The 23582-nt window shown below is 32.0% G+C and overlaps 3 protein-coding genes across 4 annotated transcripts in view; all 3 read right to left on the bottom strand.

Moving 5' to 3' along the window:
- Positions 1 to 3022: 3022 nt before the first annotated feature.
- On the bottom strand, positions 3023 to 7863 carry LOC144848676 (uncharacterized). The gene is made up of 3 exons (XM_078705516.1): positions 7523 to 7863; positions 4777 to 4996; positions 3023 to 4426 (listed from the first exon to the last, which is right to left on the bottom strand). The coding sequence occupies exons 1-3, from the start codon at positions 7541 to 7543 to the stop codon at positions 4074 to 4076; spliced, it is 594 nt and encodes a 197-aa protein (XP_078561642.1). The 5' UTR covers positions 7544 to 7863; the 3' UTR covers positions 3023 to 4073.
- A 3982-nt stretch (positions 7864 to 11845) lies between these two features.
- LOC144835763 (uncharacterized) lies at positions 11846 to 18815 on the bottom strand. The gene is made up of 17 exons (XM_078690849.1): positions 18401 to 18815; positions 18271 to 18291; positions 17698 to 17718; positions 16838 to 17355; positions 16572 to 16595; positions 15971 to 16127; positions 15771 to 15865; positions 15490 to 15581; positions 15231 to 15324; positions 14809 to 14879; positions 14284 to 14329; positions 13739 to 13920; positions 13523 to 13624; positions 13095 to 13274; positions 12645 to 12922; positions 12303 to 12336; positions 11846 to 12076 (listed from the first exon to the last, which is right to left on the bottom strand). The coding sequence occupies exons 1-17, from the start codon at positions 18427 to 18429 to the stop codon at positions 11846 to 11848; spliced, it is 2175 nt and encodes a 724-aa protein (XP_078546975.1). The 5' UTR covers positions 18430 to 18815.
- Positions 18816 to 20112: 1297 nt separating this feature from the next.
- LOC144847997 (uncharacterized) overlaps positions 20113 to 23582 on the bottom strand; it is a 120744-nt gene continuing 117274 nt past the window's right edge. For both annotated transcript variants that reach the window (XM_078704650.1, XM_078704657.1), the window contains 3 exons: positions 22913 to 22978; positions 22526 to 22745; positions 20113 to 21955 (listed from right to left, as the gene is read on the bottom strand). In XM_078704650.1, the coding sequence (XP_078560776.1) occupies positions 21594 to 21955; positions 22526 to 22745; positions 22913 to 22978 (648 nt within the window). In that variant the 3' untranslated portion in view covers positions 20113 to 21593. The remainder of the gene's footprint in view (positions 21956 to 22525; positions 22746 to 22912; positions 22979 to 23582) is intronic.

The following is a 23582-nucleotide window of genomic DNA, read 5'->3' as shown; positions in this document are numbered from 1 at the left end:
CGTAAACATTGAAATGATTTACAGGAAAACTCGCTATCGTTATCATTTCAACTTGATCGTTTTCAAACGATCGTCGTTGAACTGTTAACGATCAACGACGATAGCGTCGAATAACGTGACAGGAAAACAGGCTTAAGGGGGTTTTAACCAACGCGGTATGTATGGCTTGTTGTTCTATGATATGGTCGTACCAACATCATATAATCGGGGTGCCTTTTTGTGAATGATCACGAGCACCTATCCCAACTTGTAAGCACGTCAAGTATACCTTTATCTATTTGCATTATTAAAATAATCTTTTCTTATTTTTACACAAAATGTGATTAAAATACATTGATTTTCTAATATTGCTTGTAGCGATGTTTAATCAGTGCCACTACAACACTATTGTAAACTTACATTTGTAAAATGACTTCTGGTAGATATAACGACAAGGATAAAATAAGTATACATGTTATTCTAAAAAGATATAAAGTGTCAAAACATATCAAATGTAAAAAACGTCAAAACTGTGAATATATTGAATGGATCTTTATTGGGTTACAATTATAATACAAGTGGATTAGTAACAAAAATATGTTATAATAATTTTAAACGTTTATTAAATGCCAAATAATTAAGAAATGTTAAGGTCATACTAAGAAATATAAGAAATATATATTTAATATAATTAGAATTGCAACTGGTTTACTTTAGTCGTTGTATTAAATAGTACGTACGGATTTTATAGGCTTCTCAGACAAAAGTTATGGTGACTGTTACATCGTAGAAAACACCATTTTCAAACAACAGTTTAGTAGAACACCGCAGAACATAAGCTGTTGATGTTTCTACATTAACGGTTGTTTCGACATTAGCTGACGTTTTAGCAGTTGTAGGCTAACAGTGACAAATTATACTTACTGCTATCTCAAATCAATCAAATACAATCTAGTTTTGTTGAATTTGATGCGTGTTTCACTTGAAGTATGCACGACAAAAACAAACTAGGCTAAACCAATGATGATGCATTTTATGACAAGCTCCCTAAATTATTCATATAATACTATTTGCGTTTTGTAGTTGATTATTGATATATTGTATTCAATGGTATGGTTGATCTAGCATTGACAAAGGTACAACCACTGTGGTTTATTGTTAGGCATACTATACACATGACCGTTTCAATCGTCTCGAGCCAGAGTATAAAATGGTTGACTATTGTTCTCTTAGTGCACGTAGTGCGTGATATTGTATGGAAATAATTTCTTGCCATTCATTCTTGTCATTTTTTGCTTTCTTATTTATTAGTAATAAGCATTATGACAATTGCAATATATTTGTACAATTTGATAATAAAAATTGCAAAAGCAAAGTAACAAGATAATTGATTATACTTTGTTATGATAATACTAATCTACTTACCTGGAATCTTATTCACCATTAGGCCTATGTATTTGTTGATCACTCAGCAGGCAGTAAATCTATGTACAAGAAACACGTTAATCCTTGTGTCTAACAGTCAGTCTAACAAGACAATTGGCTGTCTGAGAGACAGGCAACAACATAAATAAACCAGGCTTAAGTCACCAAATCAAACAAATTGTACATATGTATCTACCTTTATCAAAACTCTATGAGTAGACTGAGTATTAATCAGAGAGCGTATGAGAGAAGTAAACAGGAAGACAAAACCGATGAATGCAGTAGCATTCTTTGAGTTCCCTTATTGTATCGGTTGATATAGCATTGACAAAAATACCTTCAATTGATAAAACAACCGTTTTGGTTAATTTCGTTCACACAATTGTCCATTATAAACTGTATTCGAGTCGGTGGCATTATGTTGTGCTTTACCCGCAACAATGGCTGATTTTCTCTTAGTAAGTTTATGTAGTAATTTTATGAAATGGAAATCAAATGTACTGTAAGCTTATCTCGTATACAAAACTTATTTCACATAATTTCTTGTACCTTGATTTTTGTTTCTGATTTAAGAATGTAAGCATAGAAAAGATTTATTTATACTTAGAAGAAATGAATTTTTTTACAAACATTCCACGGTTGAGTAAGTGTATCCCTTTAACGTTTGGTGACAACAAAAAATCACAATTGTTCATTAAATAATCCTTGCCTCCCCGCTCATTTAAACAATATAGATTAAGTTAATTTTCAAAAAATTGTGTATACATGGATGCAAAGAGAGCCTTGCCTCAGTATTACCTATATCAAAACTGATTGGAAGTATATAGCCTATAAAAACGGGAGCTGGTTCTGGTATCGACGACCATCAGCTTAAATAGATCCACTAAAAGCAGGGAGTGGTAGGGGCGGAGATAACCGAGCCTATTATGAAATAAATTCTGTATCTTCCCTGACGCAAGATGAGAGTAACTCAATATATAATGTATTGTATTGTATAGGTACTTTATGTTTTTACCTTTATTGCCGTTTTAATACATTTATTTTATATTGTTGACTTTTAATTTATTCTGTTTCTCAAGACTAAAGCCTAATATGTAAACAACTGTGAAGGGGATCTCTTTAATGTTTGTGGTTAGTTTTATAGTTGTTCTAGAGATAAAAAGTTGTATCATAATTAGTATTATATTTGTTCTTGAGGCATGTGTGTATTTTAACATCTGTTTTTGAGGTTATATGAAAAAAAGGTTTGAATCGTAATTAGTAGATCTATCTAGTATGCATCTAAATGGACACAGTTCATGATACATTTAAAACATATTTCTCATGAACTGTGTTCATTAGATGCATATCAGAGTTATGATTCTTAAGTTCACATTTATCATAACTCGTTAATGTTAATCACGTTAAAAGTTAAATTGTTTTTTAGTAATATTAAGTCGAAACACAGTCTAGAACTCAGCCACACTCATTCACCACCCAATTTACGTATTGGAACAAATGGCTAACGTAAACATTCATGTTATATTTAAAAAACACATCAAACAGTTATAATAATACAACAAATGTAACAAATCACCTCTATTTACTGAATGTTTATTGGGTTTTAAACATTGGATTAGTAGTATAAATATTATAAGACAATTAATGATTATTAAGGAAACATATTTGCAAAACAAACTCAGTTAAACTCAGTGTTAAGAAATGCTAAGGTTGTACTAAGAAAGGAATCATAACAGGATTAGAATGCAATGAATGGTTTGTTCATCTTAATCTTCATTCATATAATTGTTTATGAATAAAAATAAAATGATTTTAAATTGATTTGAAAACTGCATGGCTATCAAGTATATGTAATATGAAATTTAAACCATTAGTGCAACTTAACTACTGTACAAATATTAACAAATAATTACACAAACTGTAAAAAGTCCATTGTTCAAACGTGAACATATAAAAGCTTTTTTGAAAACTATGATTATGAAGTATTATTTACTACACGTGTGGTAAAGAGATTAAATATTATGTAGGCTTCCATATCCCCTTGTTTCTTGTACAATAATAAAAAGAAAACAGAGATCCTAAAGTACGAAATCCACATGTAACATTTTTGAGGAAAATGCAATTAATTTAGGCCTAATAGCAGCTATTGAACAAACTAAAACAAAAAATTAGAACATAATAATTAGTTGTGTAAGGTTACAGACAGAAAAACTAGTTATAAACTACTTACAAATAGCCATGGGTGATATTATCCTTTAAAAAAAACAATTGTGATTGCTATTTGTATTATTTGCTTCTTTGAAACTGAAAATATAGAAATTTAAAGCATACTAAAAACAATATTGATTCGATTTATACGTTTTATTATTATAATTATATGACGTTGGCTCAGAAATCCTCTTTGCATTAAAAACAAACTATCAGTATTATCAAAATTTTTGTTGAAAGATATATCATAATCAAAGTTATGATTTGTATTATAATAATATTTATCATTCGATATTCAACATTTGGATTACTAGGTCTCTCAATTTAAGCCTCTGTATAAAAAAAGGATGACTTTCAAAATAGTTGATATTATAATTTATTTTAGAATTCAAAGTGCAAGACACATACAGTATTAAATTGATTGTTATGGTTTGTTCATCATTCTACTTCATAATTCCTCTTTATAGCTTAAGATGTTCCTCAATTAAACCTACAACATCATGCCGATTCATTTCAATCATACAGTCCTTAAAATCGTCCATCGACAACCCCTTCTCAGACCATCCATGCATTACACACATAGTAGGACTTTTCATCATGTTCATAATGTAGCTAATGTAACAATCATAGCCAACCTTACAAGCTACACTACGCCAGTCATTAGCACGTGGTTGTGGAGGGTCCAGAAGAACGCAGACCTCTGTCATGATATGAAATGGCAGGATTGGGGAAGGAATGTCTTTATAGACTCCAATAAGAGGTCGCAGAAACCAAGGGACATTAGAGTTTCCTTGAACAGCAGTGTCTTGAAAGGCTGAAATAATACAAATGGTTGATAATAGTATACAAATGTTTTCTAAGCTTCTTGTTTCAGACATGTTTTTGACGGTTATTATTGGTTAAAGTGGAAAAGGTTGTAGGATTTAGATGTTTTAAAATGCTCAGTACTGTACATCTCCGCATGACAGCATTAATAAGAAATGTAGATACGTTATAGGCTACATGAAGAATTGGCTGACTCAGACAAGGGCACATCTTAACTGTAGCAATTGGCTTATTATGTCCAGAGAAAGAAGAAAGAGTTTGCCACATGACGTCATTGAAGGTTCCCGACCCGTTGTTACCTCTATTTCAGATGATACTTTATCATTGCTATTGTAGTACCTTGATTTCTATTGTCCTTTCCAAACAAACGCCTGACTTTGCAAGAGTCCATGCCATCATCTGGTCCACACCGAGGCGTTGAAACTAAACACTCTTTAAGTTTGTGCAAGTGAAGGTTCTCCTCAGGACAGACGTTGCACAGGACGCAGACGTTAAAATCAACCCGTTTCATCCATTTGTGGCCAATGTCCAGTAGGTTTTCTTTAATAAGCTGTAGTAACTGCAATATAAGGTAAAAAGATTTTTTTGATTTAATTTCAAACTGATATTTTTATTCTTTTATTCTTTTATTCAAACTCATTCAACAGCGGGAAACCCGCCCCTTACAGAATGGAATAAACTATACCATATAAAAATATATATAAATCTTAAAATCTAACAATTTTACTAATTTTATTACAAAAACAATTATAACGGTCAAAAAAGAGATCAATAGAATTATCTTTAACAACACAATTATTAAAAAGAAGACAAATACGTGAAATAAATCCATTCTTGGTAACATTAACACGACAATACGGCACATAAAGAAGATTACATTTGGAATTACGAGTACGACAACCAACAGCTTTAACATGAAAGGAAAACAAAGAGATAAAATTACAATTGAAACGGGAATTCATACATTTATACAAAAACTGAAGATCGAACATAGAACGACGAGAGACAAGCGAAGGAAGAGAGACAGACAAAGGAGGACAGTGACAAGTAGAATACACAAAACGAACAAAACGATCTTGGACTCTTTGAAGACGGGTACTATGAACAGACGAAAACGAATTAGACACAACACTACAGTATTCAAGTTGGGGACGGACAAGAGAAACATATAAATTAATTAAAGTATTAGAATTTTTAAAACACCAGCAATTACGACGTATCATGCCTAACATTCTATTTGCTTTACTAACAGCAGCATCAACTTGAGGAATAAAATTTAAGTTACAGTCGATAATAATACCAAGATCTTTATGACGGTCAATTCTTTCCAAAACATGATTATTAATGCTGTAATCATATTGGATATATTGTCTTTTCTTAGTAATCGTCATAATTTTGCATTTTGGTAAGTTTAAACTCAGCTTCCAGGTGGTGGTCCATCTGAAGAGTGTAGCAAGGTCATTTTGAAGGGAAACAGTATCATTAGGGCCATTGATAGTATTAAAGAGTTTAAGATCATCCGCAAAAAGTAAGCAAGAAGAAGAAAGATTAGAAGGGAGATCATTGATAAAGATATTAAATAAAAGGGGACCAAGGATCGAGCCCTGGGGGACCCCAGACAAAACAGTGAGCCAATCAGAAGCTTGACCTTGAAACATAACGCGTTGCTGCCTGAAATCAAGGTAACTAACAAATAATTTAAGGATAGGGCCAGAAATACCAAATTTGGAAAGTTTATGGACAAGAAGTTGATGGGAGACGAGGTCAAAGGCTTTCGAAAAATCAGTGTAAATAACATCAAGTTGAGATTTGCTTTCGATAGCAGAGTAGGCAAAAGGTAACAGAGAGGTAAGATTAGTGAGACAAGATCTTTTGGGGAAGAAACCATGTTGGAAGGGGCTAAGAACAGGAGAAACGTGCGTGAAGACATGACGATAAATTAAGCGTTCGAAAATTTTGGAAAGAGCAGGAAGTAAAGAAATGGGGCGGTAATTACAAACTAAAGATTTAGAACCCCCCTTGTGAATGGGAATAATATCAGCCCTTTTCCAAAGAGAGGGAAAATTACCATCGAATAAGGATCGAGAAAAAATATGACTTAAAGGGTAAGATAAAGGGTTAGCACCAAGCTTGAGAATGTTGTTAGGTATGAGATCATTACCCGTGGCTTTACGAGTATCAATAGAATTAAGAAGTACAGCGACTTCAGTTCTGACAATGGGGATAGAACAGAGTTTACCAATAGGGTAGTCAGGAAGAGGGGGAAGATCAACAGATGAACCAGTACCACCAGTTTTAAAAATAGAGTGGAAATACTTATTAAACATTTCAGCCTTATCATAAGGCGAATACACTGAAGAACCTCCATGATTCAATGCTGAAGGCTGCGAGTCATTTGATTTATAAGACTTTTTCATCCAAGACCAACATTTTTTGTTGTTATTTTTCATTTCATTAGCAAGTGACTGTAAGTATGAATAATACTTACTTCGACAAAGTTTTTTGAAATTGGTCCGGGCTACTTTGAATAGTGAAATATAGAAGTCAGAAGGATGCTTCTTCTTTTGTTTAAAGGATTGTTCTTTAGCCTTAAGACTAGCAAGTAGTTCAGCATCGAACCATGGAGGTAGCTTCCTGCGTGGTTTATACATTGGAACAAGATCACGAACGGTAGCTAAAACTAAATCATAAAAAAGGTCAACAGAATCATCAACATTATTGCACAAGTCTAAAAGGTTCCAGGGAACACGATTAAGAGTTTCAATTAAGTCAGCATGATCTAATTTCTTAAAATTATAAAAATATCGAGAATTCTTAACATTTCGTGCAGAGATACCAGAATAAAACGAATAAGAACAAGTTAAAGACGAATGATCAGAATTAAAAATATCATTACAGCAGTATACACTATTTGAAATATCCTTATTACAGAGTATCAAGTCTAAAATATTACCATTACAAGTAGGTTCTTTATTACATTGATAAAAAGAAAAAGGATTAAAAATAGAGTCCAAGAAAATCTGTTCATTATTGTTTGACGAGGCAGGAAATTGAGTCCATAAAATATTAGTAAAGTTAAAATCACCGAACACAAGAAAATCAGCATCAGGTTTTTGGCTAGATATCTGTTCGATTGCCGAGCTCATAAGTTCGGTGTAGCGAGAGTCCTTGTCAGGTGGACGGTAGATAACGCCAACAATTAGTTTCTTTCTTCGAGAGGCTTGAATTTCCACAAAAATTGCTTCTAAGTTGTGACAGTTCACGATGTCAAGTCTCTTGGATTGAAAATTATCAGACACAAGGAGCAAGACACCACCTCCTCTTCTTCCATCGTCTCGGTCCCTTCTATGTAAATGAAATCCAGGAACTGCCAGTTCGGCATCTAGTATAGTGTCATTTAACCAGGTTTCGCATAAGCCCACTATTTGGAATTTGTTAGCTAATAGATGACTAACAAGTTCAGTTTTGTAACAGGTTACTGTCGTGGTTCGGGAATCCTTAATATTGATTTGCTAGGTTTAGACCATTAAGGTTTGGTTTGTGAAGCCATGTATCCCATGCAACAAAACAATACGCAAGATGAGGCTGCATTTACTCTGTATCATTTATTTCTCTAAACAGGAACAAACCCTATATAAAACAACGTCATAATTATTATTTTTCCAGCAGTGTAATATAATTCAACAATAAAAACAATCACAAGCAAGCTTACTATAATATGGTCACTTCACTAATTATCAATTAGTATTACTGTATATAACATTAGTATTACTGTATATAACATTTAACGAACTTATACCTGGATCCAATACACCAATTTCATACTACTAATCACATCAACCTGGTAAGTTATCCAATTAACTTCAACATGGTATGTGATACAACTAACTTCAACATGTATGCTATCTAATAAGACAAAGCTGTATATCAAAGAGAAATTATAAACAGTGAATTCATTGTCGTTACAAATAATGAACGATAACAACTTAACTCGGTTATGCACATGGAGTAATACTGTAAAACATTATGGTTGTATAGAAAATAATTATCTACTCACAGTATTGGCGAGAATCCACACTTAAAAGAAATACAGTATATAACATGTCTTACTCAGACAACAACTAAAACAACTTCTGCAGAACCAACGCTCACGCAGCCTATTCGATATAATCATTCACCTGATATGCAAATACGCCCGCGAATACCAGTAGTGAACAATAGCAATGCAATGCAATATATTGCGCCACCAATAATGTAGGTATAAGAAACTTCGGAAGCTTTCCGATCCATTACAATTTCCCCGCTTGGATGCCCTTTTGACCCAAAAGGAGCGAAACAAACAAATTTATTTTTGAAGAGTGGACATGGGTAAACGATATCGATTTTTGTGAACACCTTTTGTAGAACGAGATGATCGCCTTGGAATTACTCCCGAATCATCACGCTCAACATCTATTTGTTTATCAGAATTCACATCTACAACAATCTTAAAACTTTCAACATCATCGTCAGATTCAGACTCACAACTTTCATCTTTATAGTTTACATCCGCTTCTAGACCATCATACGGCAACCACTCATTCCAATCAAAATGTACCGGTTCTTCCACCACACTCCTAGGATCTGATCGCAATCGTCTACGGTTAACATAATTCAAAGGACCCCCAACTGCAGAGCGGATACCAAAAACGTCTGCTTCTTTGTTAATAGTCTCAACAATATATGAGTGCTCCTCGAACTTATTAGCCAATTTATGTCTAGTATTAAAATGTCTTCGGCGAAGTAAAACCCGATCACCAATTTCTAATATTTCCTTCGGAGAACAAGACTTATAACGATGCTCTTCTTTAGCTGCTGCTGATTTGATTCTACGTGAAACCACTTCATATGCCCTCTTCATGAGATCAGCTTCTTTAGTCAAATAATCCTCAGACCAATCTTGTTCCGCACCTCCAATAAAGTGATCTAATGGAATTAATGGTTCACGACCAAACATAAGAAGATACGGTGTTACACCTGTAACGGTATGAGGGGTGGAATTATACATAAACACAATATGCTGCAGCAATTCGGGCCATTTGTGTCGATCTTTCGGGCTTAAAGAACGCAATAAACTGCATAAGGTCTTGTTGAAACGTTCGCACTGCCCATTACCTGCAGGCCAATACGCCGTAGTGCGAGATTTTGTCATGCCATAAAGACTACATATACCTCGAATAATTTTACCCTCAAAGGATCTACCTTGATCCGAATGTAACCGTGCTGGCACACCATAATGGGAAAACCAATTATCTCTCAATACACGAGCCACTGTATCAGCCGTCTGATCTTTACATGGGACCGCTAGTGAAAACTTACTAAACACATCAGTCATAACAAGAATGTCCTCATAGCCTCCCTTTCCACGATCCATCTTTAAGAAATCTATAGCAAGAATCTCTTCGGGACGAAAGGCTAGAATATGACGAAGAGGGGGTTTGACCGTTGGTGTAGGGACTTTACTAGATACACAACTAAAACACTTGGAAATATGCGTACGTACATCACCGTTCATACCTGGCCAGAAACATCGACGCTTTAGAAGTTGTATAGTCCGTTGAACTCCTTGATGAGCCCATTTATCATGACATAAATCTATAAAAAGATTGCGCAAATTAGTAGGCACTAACAATTGATGAATTTTACCATGGATATCTTCATTGATCTCTCTATACAGAACTCCACAAATCTCTCTATAACTTGTCCACTGTCTCAACCAGCCCAACATTCTAGAATTATCTGTTCTTTAGGCTGCGAACATTCTGGTAGTACACGTTGAGATGATGTTCCGATTGATCAAACGAATTAGTTGGTCCTGGATTAGGCTCTACATCGCCGCTTAACAACAGCATAGTAAATGTTGCCACAGAATTGTCGTAGTATAAACGGGGAGAACTGTATTTATTCCGCCTGGGTAACACGAACGTTGATCCACCGTGGTTGGAACGACTGGTTGAAATAATATAAAGATCAGCCCAGCCGGCAGTTACCGACACATCATGGTCTCGCGAATAAAAGACCACATCGCATTGATCAAAACACGAACGCACAAACTGATCACCACCGGAATGAATTCCATGATCACAACTCCGAATATGCTCAGTAATATTGCACATGATGAAAATAAAGAACAAACCTAGACGCAACACAACAGAATGCATGGCATGCATGGTATGTTTCGTGGTAGCTGGCGTAGCCATTGAGTAGTCGTTTTTCCAAAAACGAATAATAGTCAGTGTCGTAGGCCTACCACAGGCTTGTAAATAACAGCAATGCAGGAATATTAAAAGCTAGGGTCCAACATCAAGTGCTTAGTTCCAATTCTGTGTCGATATGCCTGGGTCTGGGTGTGACTAGCATAAACAGGTGGATCAAGGCAGGTCGAACCCGCCTAGCACGTAGGAACTGTCCAGTCAATAAGCAGGCCTAGAGAGCTCGCGTTAAGCACGTCTGAACTCAATCACGTCTCTCCACATTTTCAACCATCACACAGCAAAATGTCTAAAATTGGCCCTTATGATTTATTTTAATTTTAAATTTATAATCTCTTTTGAACAATTCAACACTGTGTGACAACACTTATTACTCAAGAAGACTACTCGTAAATATATAAACAAAAATTCAACTAGGTACTTGCCTCTTTGCACACACTTGGAGATGGTTCAAGCTGTTTACCGCCAATTTTAAGTCTGTAGATTACCACCTATATAATATAAATAAAATCAATTATTGGAGCTTGGCTCATTTTTAAATTGAGCTAGTCTTTGTTTTTAATTTGCAGAAGCTTATAAATTATTTTAGCAAATAACCATGTACATCAATTAAATTACTTTTTTAATGCATGGGTTTATATTCTAATACAAAATGTTTTGTATCGAATAGAAATTTAACTGGTTTAAAATATAAATACACTCTTTTTTTTAATGTATTTTAATTTTTTAATCACAAGAATAAAGAACAATGAAAAAAGACCAAACACTCCTAGCCTACCTGGATACAAGATCTTTTTTCAGGCAGGATCCTGATAATTGCATCGTGATTCTGATCAATGTACACTTCTACCTGCTGGTAAAAGAGTCTAGGATCATATCCCTCATCAAGCTTCCTCTGTTGTGACCAATGCACGATTCTTACTACCAATCGATAGTACAGTCCTTCAGGTAGGAAACCATCAAAGTCAACGTAGAATACAGCAGTATTCTTTGACTTTGCCAGTTTGTCAAGTGATACCATCTCATCACCTTCATTCTTCTTCAGAAGTGATGGCACATAAAAGAGACGATCACTTTTAGTACCTGTTGTCTTTTGAAAAGAAGTTGAAATAAATGTTTGTTATAAGATTTAATTAAGGTTTAAGAGTATATAACAGTTATAAGATTACAACAACAACAAACAAAACAACTTGATTAAGTAACGAAAAGTTAAAAACCTGTTTGTACAGAGTAGAACGAGTCTTGACACATAACAAGTCAAATTTCTGCATTAGCTGTAACAATGCTTCAAATTTCTCAAGAAATTTTTGCCACATACGTCTAAGTAGTCTCTCCTCCAGGAGACCTTCTTCATCAAGTTTTTTCCAAGAGCTTCTAAACTCTGCCCACTATAAAAAACAACATAAACAAGTATGACATCAACTAGTTTAGTATGTGCCAGCAGTCCTTATCACTATTAAATTGTTCAACATTTGGAAATAAAATCATATCGCTGACTTACCCAGTTTCAAATTATTATTAATTATCTTCATTACTATGGTTTTAAAGTAATAAAAGTAAATAAAATAAACCTGTCGAATAAAACTAAAATAAAAAAATAAATAAAACTCATACTTGATCTGAAGGATTCTTCACTGTGATAACTAGCCTGAATATGTAAATTAACCACTGCGGTATTATAATGATGATGTCATTGAGGGCGCTATCTGGTGTGTCTCTTTCCCCGTAGTAAACGATGTTACCAAGGTCGTGATGAAAATGTAACATAGCAAATAATTGAATATTTGTGTTGATATGACACTTGAATGAGATTTTGGTTACCTGGTATTTCAAATTGAATAGATAAAAAAAACATTTGCTTGTCATAAATATGATTGAAAAGGAAAGTAAATAAACATTTCCGATTAAAACAAGATAATTATATAAACAACCAACCATGAAATTAAAAAAAAATACATCGTATTACTTGCCTGCTTGAAATTAATTGAGTGTTCATTCTGTGCACGTAATTGTTCAATTTCATGCAAGAAATTCAACCACTTCAATGGCATCTTCTCTCCCATATATGGTTCATTCTTAGCTACCTCTGTTATATGATTTCTAAGCTCAACAATGGATTTATCCAACAATGGTGATCTGACGCTATTATCAATGGCATAATACTTTACCACAACATGATCTTCATATGGTTTTTCCTTAAATGCCTTCTTTATCAGTAAAAACTTTTCTTCTGTCTACAAAGATAAAAAATGCATGTTTTTTGTTGTTATAAATATTTAGTTTTATATTTAAAATCAAGTATTATTATAATGTATAAATTGCAACTTATTACAGTATTTAACAGTACAGCATTTACACATTTTGAATTCTTTTTTTGGCTGTATATAGTGTTAGTATCATACTCACAAGAGCTTGTCTTTCTTCATCATTGCCTGGCAGACTTTCTCTGTGAGTTCCAACAATAAATATAGGTGGTGAAAACTGTTTCTGGTTTGACACAGAATTTTCAATGGTATGCGAGTAGATTGATTGTGACCAAAAAACCACACGATCTAAGTTGGTCATGTAATGGTCAGCATCTGTAATCTGAAAATTACTTATTATAGAAATTAATTAATGAATTAAACATGAACGCAATCATTTTTGCTAAAAGATAACGTATAGAAAATTGCATGGATCAATTATTTTCAAGAAAGATACAACACAGATTCAATATCATAACATTCTAGTTTTTTAGAAGAAAATTCTTTAGAGATTGAAAAAGCTTTATATTATATTATACAATGTCTATAAACTCTAGATAACCACTTATCAAATCGAACAAATACTATTACCTTGCCATTATCTCTATGAAATACTTGTACTCTAGATGGTGCATTGAGGTCATGACAGAGGTTGAAACAGATGATGTAAATAGCACGGGATACCAGAAACATCTACAGTATTCAAGAAAAATATATAATCACATGAAAACGTCTCTTTTTGATCAATAAAAAAGTTACAAATGATGTTGAAGCAACAATCTTAAATGTTTAAATGCCAGTGACTACCTGATGAGTAATGTAATAAAGATCTTGTCCAGCAAAATCCCAGATGCTGAAAGTCAGATCATCAATTGTCTGATGTACTTCTTTAATTTCTTCAAACAATTTTTTTTCTCCATTCCTTTTCTTTTCTTCAAGAATGTTTTTAACAAGTTTAAATACCTCTTCTTGAGTATCTTCTGTTAGGCCTATCCAAGAACAAAAAAAACCTCAAAAATATATATAAAATGGATTATTTCAACCAGGTGTCTGAGTTTGACAGAAAAAGAGTTCGTCTATTTTCTTCAGGAGGCAAATATGTATTTAGAATTCAATACAATGTTGGTTCAGCAATATGATTGTACTATTATAAATCGTATTCAAACTTTTCACACAAGCTATACATTATCATTAATTGATTATAAATGTGTACATTTAAAAGTGTTTCCAAAACGTTTTCACATTTTTTTACTATCCATGCCATTATTATTCATTTTTCAAACATGTGCAAGCTAATTAGCATGTAAAAGCTACTTCTTCAAATGGATTAATAATTTCTTAAACACCTTTACCAAATTTTTCATATTCCTGTGTCTTTCTTCGTATTTCCTTTGAATCCTATATAATCAATTCAGAATAGAATACATGTTATTATTATTATTATTTATTCAGCCAAAAGATACATTTTACAAAATATAATACAAATCAACAAATTAAACAAATATGACGTAATGAGATAAGATTAAAAAGGCAAAGAAAACAAAGTCAATAATTCTGTTTTAACTTTAAAATGAAAGATAATATGTTGCCACATGGCAAGCTTAACAAAAGTGTCTTTTTACGTTAATGGTTTTATGATAATGGTTTGTTTTTACGGGAAAAGTCAGTTCAGGTCACACAAACTGAATAAAACCAATGTATGCTCTATTTGTCTTGGAATTTACAATAATAATATTGTGTTTTTGTGATTAAAAATTAAGGTATTTACATTCTTTATGTAAAAACACTGCTTGTAAAGCTTTATTTTTTTATCAATCATACAGTATTAGATTATATTTAATTAGATTATATTAGATAATTAGATTTGTATTCCAAACCTGAAGTTTTTCTTTTTTCTCTTCCTCTATTGCCAATGTTTTTATAGCACTTCTTTCTCTCCATGTTCCACCTTTATTCCATATCAACAAGAAAAAAAAAAGATAAATAATATATAACATGACGACGATATGTAGAATTGTTACAGTTTGTTTACCAGCCAAAATGCAAAGGAACATGGTAGAGTAATAATTACACATAGTATATCTTTAATATTAAGTACCTATAGGAACATGGTATATTATTAATATTAAGTAAAATAAGATAAGACAGTGTTAATGTTAAAATTACAGTAAGGGTAAATTTGTTTAAATTTAGGTGTGGTGGGTGTGCGTGTGTGTGAGGCCTGATCAAAAATGTAAAAACAAATCCTTGTATATTTGTTATTATTGGTTTTTTGATGGAATGCTTAACAAAGTCCTACCATTGCATGTGGAATTTGAATCAGTTGGTAAATTTGTTTCCTCTGTCTCAGCAACACTGCAAACTTCTCCATTTTCTTGTTTCTTCAATCTTAACTTTAGTATATAATTGGTAAACATTGATAATAATTAGCTTAAGGATACAAAGAAAATAACATGATACAAGTAATTTGTTTTAGGTTGTGGTAATCAAGTCAAGTATCATTTATTGTCATTTGTTTTAAGAAAAAACATAGAAATTCTGATAAGCATTGTTATAACCTCAGTTCGTTTTTCTTCTTTATTCTGCAAAATAACATTTACAATTTTTTCTGCTAAAGTTCTTCTATATTCTTGCCTTGCTTTATTCGTTTCTGTGAATAGTAAAAGTGATGTAAAGGTAAATATTTGCTTTTATCTTACGGTCTGTGAATGCCTATAAGGTTAAAGAATACAGTACGATAATTTCCTATTTATTAATAACCAATCCATTTCAAGTTTTATTTGTATCTTTATTAATTTTTATTGAAAATATTATGTTTCTCAATAAAAATGTACCATACCTTTATTTTGATTCTGTGTCCAGTTAGTAGTATGCTTAACATTAATTGTGCATGACAATTCAATTCCATCAGTGACTTCCTCATTAGCATCGAACCTAAATAAATAAAATACTACAGTAGATATTATCACATTTTATGACACAAATTAATTCAGGCAAGACAATTCATTTAAAACAACATTTTTAATTTGTTACACTTACGGGTGACCAGTGAGTGCTTTGGTTAGACTAGTTTTTCCAACACGCTCTTGTCCTACAAGCATTAGACGTGTTTGGTATATAGGTTTGCTGCCTTCTTGTATGGCATCAAGAAATACATTCTTAGCCTCCTGACCTCTTGCCAACACCTCAAGAGGAACTATAGTATATTTCAAAGACGTACATAATACAAATACACATAACAAATAGTACTATTAAGAATTAGATTTGTGCTATTTCAAATGTTGAGATATATGCCTACCCATGGAGGCAGGGAGTTTACTGGAAACAGCAAATAATTGTGGAGCAGAATCAACATGCAATCAAAGTAGTTACATAGTGTGTTGTTAATAATTGACAAAGAATTTCTGATTTGTTTTATTATTATATACATTAGACCAATAACAGAATGTATTGAAAATAAGGAAAAAACACATTACAAGGACAATCGACAATGTGATGGAAAGGTTGAAGTAAACTAAAAATAACAGAATAAAAACAAAACAAACAAAATAATTTGACAATTCACATTTCTTCTAGATTCTAAAGAACTTGCTAGGATTTATGTAAACATTTGATACTATTATTTAGCTTTTTTACATACCATCATTCAGTTTCTTTTGTTGCACTAAAAAAATCAAAGAATAAAACATTTTTTAACATTACAGGTGTATGCTGAAAGCACATAAATTAATTGTATTTTAGTAGAACCAAGCTACACATGCTAACAATGTACATTTAGATTGCTTTCGTGAGTGTTAGGTAATTTGATTTTAACAACGTTCACAATACATGGAAACAAACAATGTATTTAAACATTTCAAATACTAATATAATCTGATTGTGGTTAATACAATATGACATACTTACAACATGATCTTACAATATTAAGTACATGATTCAGTTCTTTGTGCTTTTTCAAAAGTGCTTCAAATTCCATCAATGATTCTATACTGTCTTTAAGCTTTTCTTGACTCAATATTTTAATTAAATTCCAAGCATTTTCTAAATCGTTTTTGTCAATATTGCAAATCTTAGCAAGTAATTTTACATGTTCAATATTTAATGATTTGCCAAGTCTAACGAGCATCCATCTGTAGCCTGTGATTTTGTTTGTCAGTTCCTGTCTACGGTAGTTCTTGGATAGTATGTCATGTAGTCTTTGGAGTCCTGTCACTTTAAATACTTCAAATAACAAATCACAGTTAACATAAAACGTATTTTCAATGTAACCCTCTGAATGTAATAATCTGAACAAACTATTAGCTGTCGCTGCTTCTAATTCTTTTTTGTTGTTGATGATGTCATAGAGGACAACCTTCAGGATCTGAAGATCATTCGCTTTAATTTCACTTGAAAGCTCATCAATCACTGACCAAAATTCAGCACTGTTTATGAAAAAATAATATAAAGAGTGCATTAATTTTACTTTTCCATAAAAAAAATATTCAGTTGATTTTCATTTCGTATTGTTTTCAAATTGGAAATTGTTTTTGCTATTTTTAACATTTCTTTTATGTTTTTAAAGATGTTTTTTATGATATTTGTTTATTCGATGGGTCTTTAAAACAAAAATATTTTTCTTCAAATAATGTTTTTATTTTAAATGTATAAAAGGAAAATAAAGTAAATTATAATTTTTTAAATTAAAAACCAGAGTATTTTTATTTTGCTTTGGAAAATGTTGGTTGGAATTTTTTTACACTTATTAAATATTAGTTCACACTTACTCTGTCCATCTTCTTCTTTCTCTGTAAAAAAGTAGTTTCATTAGTATGTTTATATATGTAAATAATGGTAGATATATTACTTTTAAAACAAAAACGATTAGTATCCTACGTATTATTACTCATCAAATACTTATTTATTTGCCTTTTTAATTTTTCTAATACGAAGACAATATTTTAAAATCTTTTGTTATAGAAGATTTTTTAATACATTTTTTATTTTGTATTTTGCACAGAAGCACCTCACAAGGTGAAACCACCTTTATGTACCTTAGAGGCACTTCAGAGAACCAATACAAATATTCCAAAATATTGATACGACCAGATAAATCAATCAAAAACGAAACTATTGCACATAATACAATTTAGAGCATTTGCATTTGTCAAAAGAAGATTAGATCCAAAAAAAAAATTAATATATAAAATTATATAAGACAAATCATTATCCTCAATAAGTGAGTTAGCGTTTACAAGTAGAACTCTCTTTGTATAATATTATAACAGAGCAATTACATAATAATACATCGGATTTGTTCTTTAGTGAGGCATTAAGACTTGATTTAAGTTATTACTTACTCTAGCCATCTTTCCTGTTCCCTGTAAAAAAATATTGAGTTTCTTTAAATGAATATTTGTTTTACATAATAGCTACAGTGAAATAAATAATAAATTTAAATTTATCAGAAAACGAAATATAATAGCTCACTGGTTCTGAAATCGGTTTGTAGCATCCATGGTAACATACAACTAATTTCCTCACAACATGTATGTTACGTTGCAGTTCAATTATAGCTAATACCTGTTATTACCTGTCATCTTCTTCATCATTGTCTATGAATTTGGATATCATCGTATCGTCAAATTCTGGTACAATTACTTTAAAATTAAATCTTAAAAATGCAATGTCCAATGGTTATAAAATATTAGGTTGTTAAGTAGAAAACAAAGAAGTAGAACTACCAGAAATCAATGTTATTATAGGCAGAGCATTATAAATTATGTAAACATTGTAATAGACGTTCGCGATTGTCTTAAGTATAAGCAGGGAAGAGTTATATTATGTAATTTAACTCTTCCTTGGTATAGGCCTAAGTCTATCATGAAAAATGGAATTACAATGGAACTAAAAGAAATCCAGGGCGTGTGTTGGATGTTGGATTACCGATCGTTAGATTGTGGTTCGAACTAAACTCTCACCGCATAGCTTGTATTCTTAGGCAAAATACTTACATTTGGCTTTCTTCACCTAGGTGTATAAAATGGACCCGGTTAGATCAAGACATAACTTTGCGCCGATTACTAGCTGCATTATGGGAGTATGTTTGATCCAAACAAATAAAAATAATGCTACGTTGAGCATTAATACTCATGAAAAGAGCGCTATATACTGTAAATGTGGTATTGTTAACAATTATAAACTAAAACTTTCTTTCTATCCTGTGATTACAAATTTAAGTGTAAGGTTTTAATCACGTTTATTAATTTATAATTATAAAACAGTGATATATACTTCAATCAGGTCTGGTTTATCTGTTCTAGATTTGCGACCACAAATCCCTACCTCTTATGATGAAAATTGAAATTATGATGATATTTATCATGTAAAATATAGCATCTCAAAACTATACTTACCAGGTATCTTATTCAGAGGGAAAACAAGCCGCCATTGAGTAATTGAACATATATAATGTTTTACACTTATTCAAGACTCGTTGATTACAGTATGGAAGTATCATATTTAAGGAACTAAACAAGGAAGGTAAAACCAATGAATAGCACTCCATATTTAGAACTACTCTCGTTTCTATAGGTCCATGGTTTCATCGGCTGATCTAGAATTGACAAAAGTACTTTCAGTAGAAAAAACAATTTTATGGTTCATTTGATTCAGACTATTATTGTCTATATCAACTTTAGTTTCAATCTTCTAGAATCGGAAGCACCATGTGATTTTCTACTCATCCAAGCACAATGGCTCAGTTTTCAATTTCCTTCCCCTGTAGTGTAGTGAGTAATCTGTATGAAAATATAAATCAATGCATTTTTGTATTTGTTTCCTTATTTGCCAGGCCTCCTATTGGTTTGTTTGGTTTTTCCTTTTCTTGTAATATCCGAATGTACTCAGTAACCGTTTTTATACTTTGTGGTGGAGAAAGGAGGATGTTTTTTTTAATCTGGAGAGGGCATCCCAAAGTGGACATAAAATATCCCGAATCTATCCTGCGACCCGGGTTGTTTTCTATGTAAATGAGCCAACTCGTCAGTACATAGTAAAACCATAAAAATAAATTCTTCAGAAACAAATATTCATCTGAAATTGTTAATGGTTCAAATAAAAAATATTTTCAATTTTGACCAAAGTAACTCTTACTCTCTTACTTTTATGAAAGAGAGAGAGAATTTATCCCTACCCGAACTCACGTATTTTGTAAAATGTCTTCAAGCATAACATCAAGGATACATTTAGACATAATGATATTATAGAATATATAATTTAATAAAAAAAATGTTAGGCTGATGTACTTAGAATCAATCTTAATTAAGTTACAATACAACTACTAGATTAGTAGTATGTTATATTAATAAATGAACACAATATGATTGTTAAGTACTAATAAAACCTTTTCAACAAAATGTGTTAACTGGTGCTCAATTGTTAAAATAGATATTATGTTCAATAAATACAAAAAAGTAATTAGGAAAATAGAACTGAAATGGTATCCTCAGGTTTATAAAGGACATCTTTATTCATGAGTACTTAATGGGCTTTTTCTAATAACTGATGTTAAATTGATTTGAGAACAGTTTTTACATAAAATGACAAAAAAAACATTGGTGCAACTAAATTACAAACGTTGGAATAAAATATTAACAATGAATAACAAAAACTGTAAAGTATGGCATCATGATAGAAAATATACTATACTGCTCAGGGTATATGAATAGATTAAACCTTTTTGAAAAACAAGTTTAAGAATTTTTCCAATGATTATGAACATAGGATGAATGGTTATGACATTCTTAGGTAAACAAACCACATAAATGAAGGAACAGTAACACTGATCATAGTAATACTAATTGTCCAGGTATTGAACTGTAGGGTCTACTGAGAAACATTAAGTGAAACATAATTTGTTACATTCTATAATTAAATGTTACTTACCAATAGGGTTAGTAACGGCTGATGAAATCTTTTTTACAAAAATAAAAATAATAAATTAAAAGATATATACAATAAAGAAATGCGACTACTCATGCTTGTATTATTTTTATCCTCAAAACAGAAAAATGTAATACATACTTAATATACAGTAACTGAGTAAATAGTATCTTAAACTGAAATAATATGCACACTTTTGGATATTCAGCTTCTTTACAGTGTTATAGGTACAAACTGAAAAGTATCAATTCCCTGTTTTTTTTAAAATTGATAATGAATTTAGGGTCATTAGTCTTAGATTGTTTTAACTTTTTGTAAATTATTTGTTAGTATTATAATGATATTCGATTGTTTCCACAATACTACAATGCTCTACCGTCCACTAAATCATGATCATCACTCTTATTAATTAAAATAATAATAGTATTTAAATAATAATTACTGAATTGAATACTAAAATGTTATATTAAAGCTGTGTATCGTAGTATATAAATATCAGGCAATGGAAATCTTCTGTAAATATATCAAGCCTGAAAAAAAATAACATTTGTGATCTTTTCATAACTACTGTAATACTAATTGTTGTTACTTATATTTATTTAACCGACCGATTTGGTCATAATTCTACTTTTCATTCGCTGCATTCACAGAACGAAAGACGGCACCGTTTTGTAAAAATGGAAAATACTACAACGAATTGAATAGCGTCAACTCTTCATTCATAGGATTGAATGTCACTTCATTCCTCTTTAGTAGTAAGATATTCATCAATCAAACGTACAACATCATGACGATTCATCTCAATCATACAATCCTTAAAATCTTCTAATGACAAACCTTTCTCACACCATTCATACATTACACACATAGTAGGGCTATTCATTGTGGTATCCAAGTGGTTTATATAACGATCGTAACCAACTTTGCACGCTACACCACGCCAATCATTATAGTCTGCTATGTTTTTGGGGTCCAGTAGAACGCAAACCTCTGTCATAATATGAAATGGCAAGATAGGTGATGGAATGTCTTTATAGATTCCAATGAGATATCGCAGATATCCTGGAACATTGAGATTATCTTGAGCAGTTTCTTTGCATGCTGAAATAACACAAATACATAGTTGCTAAGAAAAGTGGTTACCATGCTTATTGTTTCATTCAATAGAATTGTTGTTGACTTAGCTTATGGGTGTATAAGGTGAACAGTTTAAAAGAGATGCAAGGAGGAAGACATTTGGATATATTGCACCATTACCAAATTATCAGTACTGTATCTGCACATAAATAGCAAATTAAGTGTCTAGTATTATAGCTAAATTTAGTACAGTGTCACACATGTTGACTGTATCATGGAAAGATGGCTCAAGGTTTAGGGCCTGAGATGTAGATTTAAAATTTGAAAGACGTATAAGACACTGTATCATATCATTTGGATACAGTATAGAATAATAATCTTTCTCAGATTCTCGATAGGGTTTATATTAGATCATCTTTTTAATAATGGAACCATACAACAGTTTTTTTTTTATTTGTATAAACATATTTTGACTTATTATATTCAGAAAGGGAAACAGATAGGTGTTAGTATTGCAATAAACAATATTTTCCAGATGGTTTTCCAAACTACTTTCTAATTTGATACTAGGTAATTATTTTTTTTTTTTTGTACCTGGATTTTCTTGCTCCTTTCCAAACAAACGTCTGATTCTGCTAGTATTCATTCCACCATCTGTTCCACAGCGAGGCGTTGACTCTAGGCATTCTTCAAGTTTGTGCAAGTGGACTTTTTCCATAGGACAAACGTTGCACAGAACACAGAATGTAAAAACAACACGTTTCATCCATTTGTGACCAATGTCCAGTAGGTTTGTTTGAATGAGTTCATGTACCTGTACATCAGAAATACAAGATAATGCATTGATATATTACTGTTTGGTTTAAGCTAACATACACACAAAATGCCTTTACTTGCAGTCTACTTTTTTATTGTTAAAATACTTTCAAATTAATACTCTAGAACATTCAAATAAAAAGAGCTGTAACCCAACACACACACCTCTTTGCAGACACATGGGGATGGTTCAAGCTGTTCACCACCAACTTTAAGTCTGTAAACAACCACCTATATAGAAATAAAAATGTCACGAAGCTTGTATTAGATACTGATGTCAATTACTTAATTATTGCGACAATTTCTAAAGTAGTGGGGCTTTTTTTGGGAAGCTTCTAAATCATACTACTAATAACCATGTATGCTACAGCAAATAATTTCTTCCGAGTCAAAATACCAAAGGAAGAATCGTTTGTGTCAATGGGTTTCACTCTATGTTTAGTTTATTGGTCAGTTTCCCATTGCTTATGTAAACTGTTTAGATGGGATGACCATGAAGCTACCGATTTATGATATCCTCACGGTAGAATGGTATTCAGAGTATGACTGGTAAACTCATTTAATTCTAGGCGTGTGGTTTAATTCTGAAGCAGGACATTCGCTTCATAACCGTCTTCGGACAAACATCACATTTATTAAGTTCGCTGTATAAAATAATTTCTTTTAACTTCTTTTAACGAAGTGGTATTGTATCTATTGTATCTGTGAACTAGCTGTTTTACCTCTTATAGAGTATTTATCGGGTATGTATTACGTTTAATTGCGATTTTTAAGTATCATCATGGAACTGATACCTGTTCGTCATGAAGTATGCATACTCGGACACTCTTTTATT

This window comes from Antedon bifida, chromosome 1, assembly GCF_963402885.1.
Source record: "Antedon bifida chromosome 1, ecAntBifi1.1, whole genome shotgun sequence".
NCBI classification, from domain to species: domain Eukaryota; kingdom Metazoa; phylum Echinodermata; class Crinoidea; order Comatulida; family Antedonidae; genus Antedon; species Antedon bifida.
The sequence above is the reverse complement of the archived record's forward strand: the minus strand, read 5'-3'. Positions and strand labels throughout refer to the sequence as shown.

What these genes read in the sequence shown, in the direction of transcription:
- LOC144848676 (XM_078705516.1), bottom strand. Translation starts at nt 7,543, where the DNA reads ATGCTGATTTTCTTGTGTTCG. An exon ending in TGCTGATTTTCTTGTGTTCG is followed by an intron (nt 4,997 to 7,522) that starts GTGATTTTAACT and finishes CTTATATTGCAG; the next exon opens with TTACTACAGCTTATTAAAGA. An exon ending in AAAGGACAATAGAAATCAAG is followed by an intron (nt 4,427 to 4,776) that starts GTACTACAATAG and finishes GTATTATTTCAG; the next exon opens with CCTTTCAAGACACTGCTGTT.
- LOC144835763 (XM_078690849.1), bottom strand. Translation starts at nt 18,429, where the DNA reads ATGGATGCTACAAACCGATTTCAGAACCA. An exon ending in ACAAACCGATTTCAGAACCA is followed by an intron (nt 18,292 to 18,400) that starts GTGAGCTATTAT and finishes ATTTTTTTACAG; the next exon opens with GGAACAGGAAAGATGGCTAG. An exon ending in TTCATAGAGATAATGGCAAG is followed by an intron (nt 13,275 to 13,522) that starts GTAATAGTATTT and finishes AGTAATTTTCAG; the next exon opens with ATTACAGATGCTGACCATTA.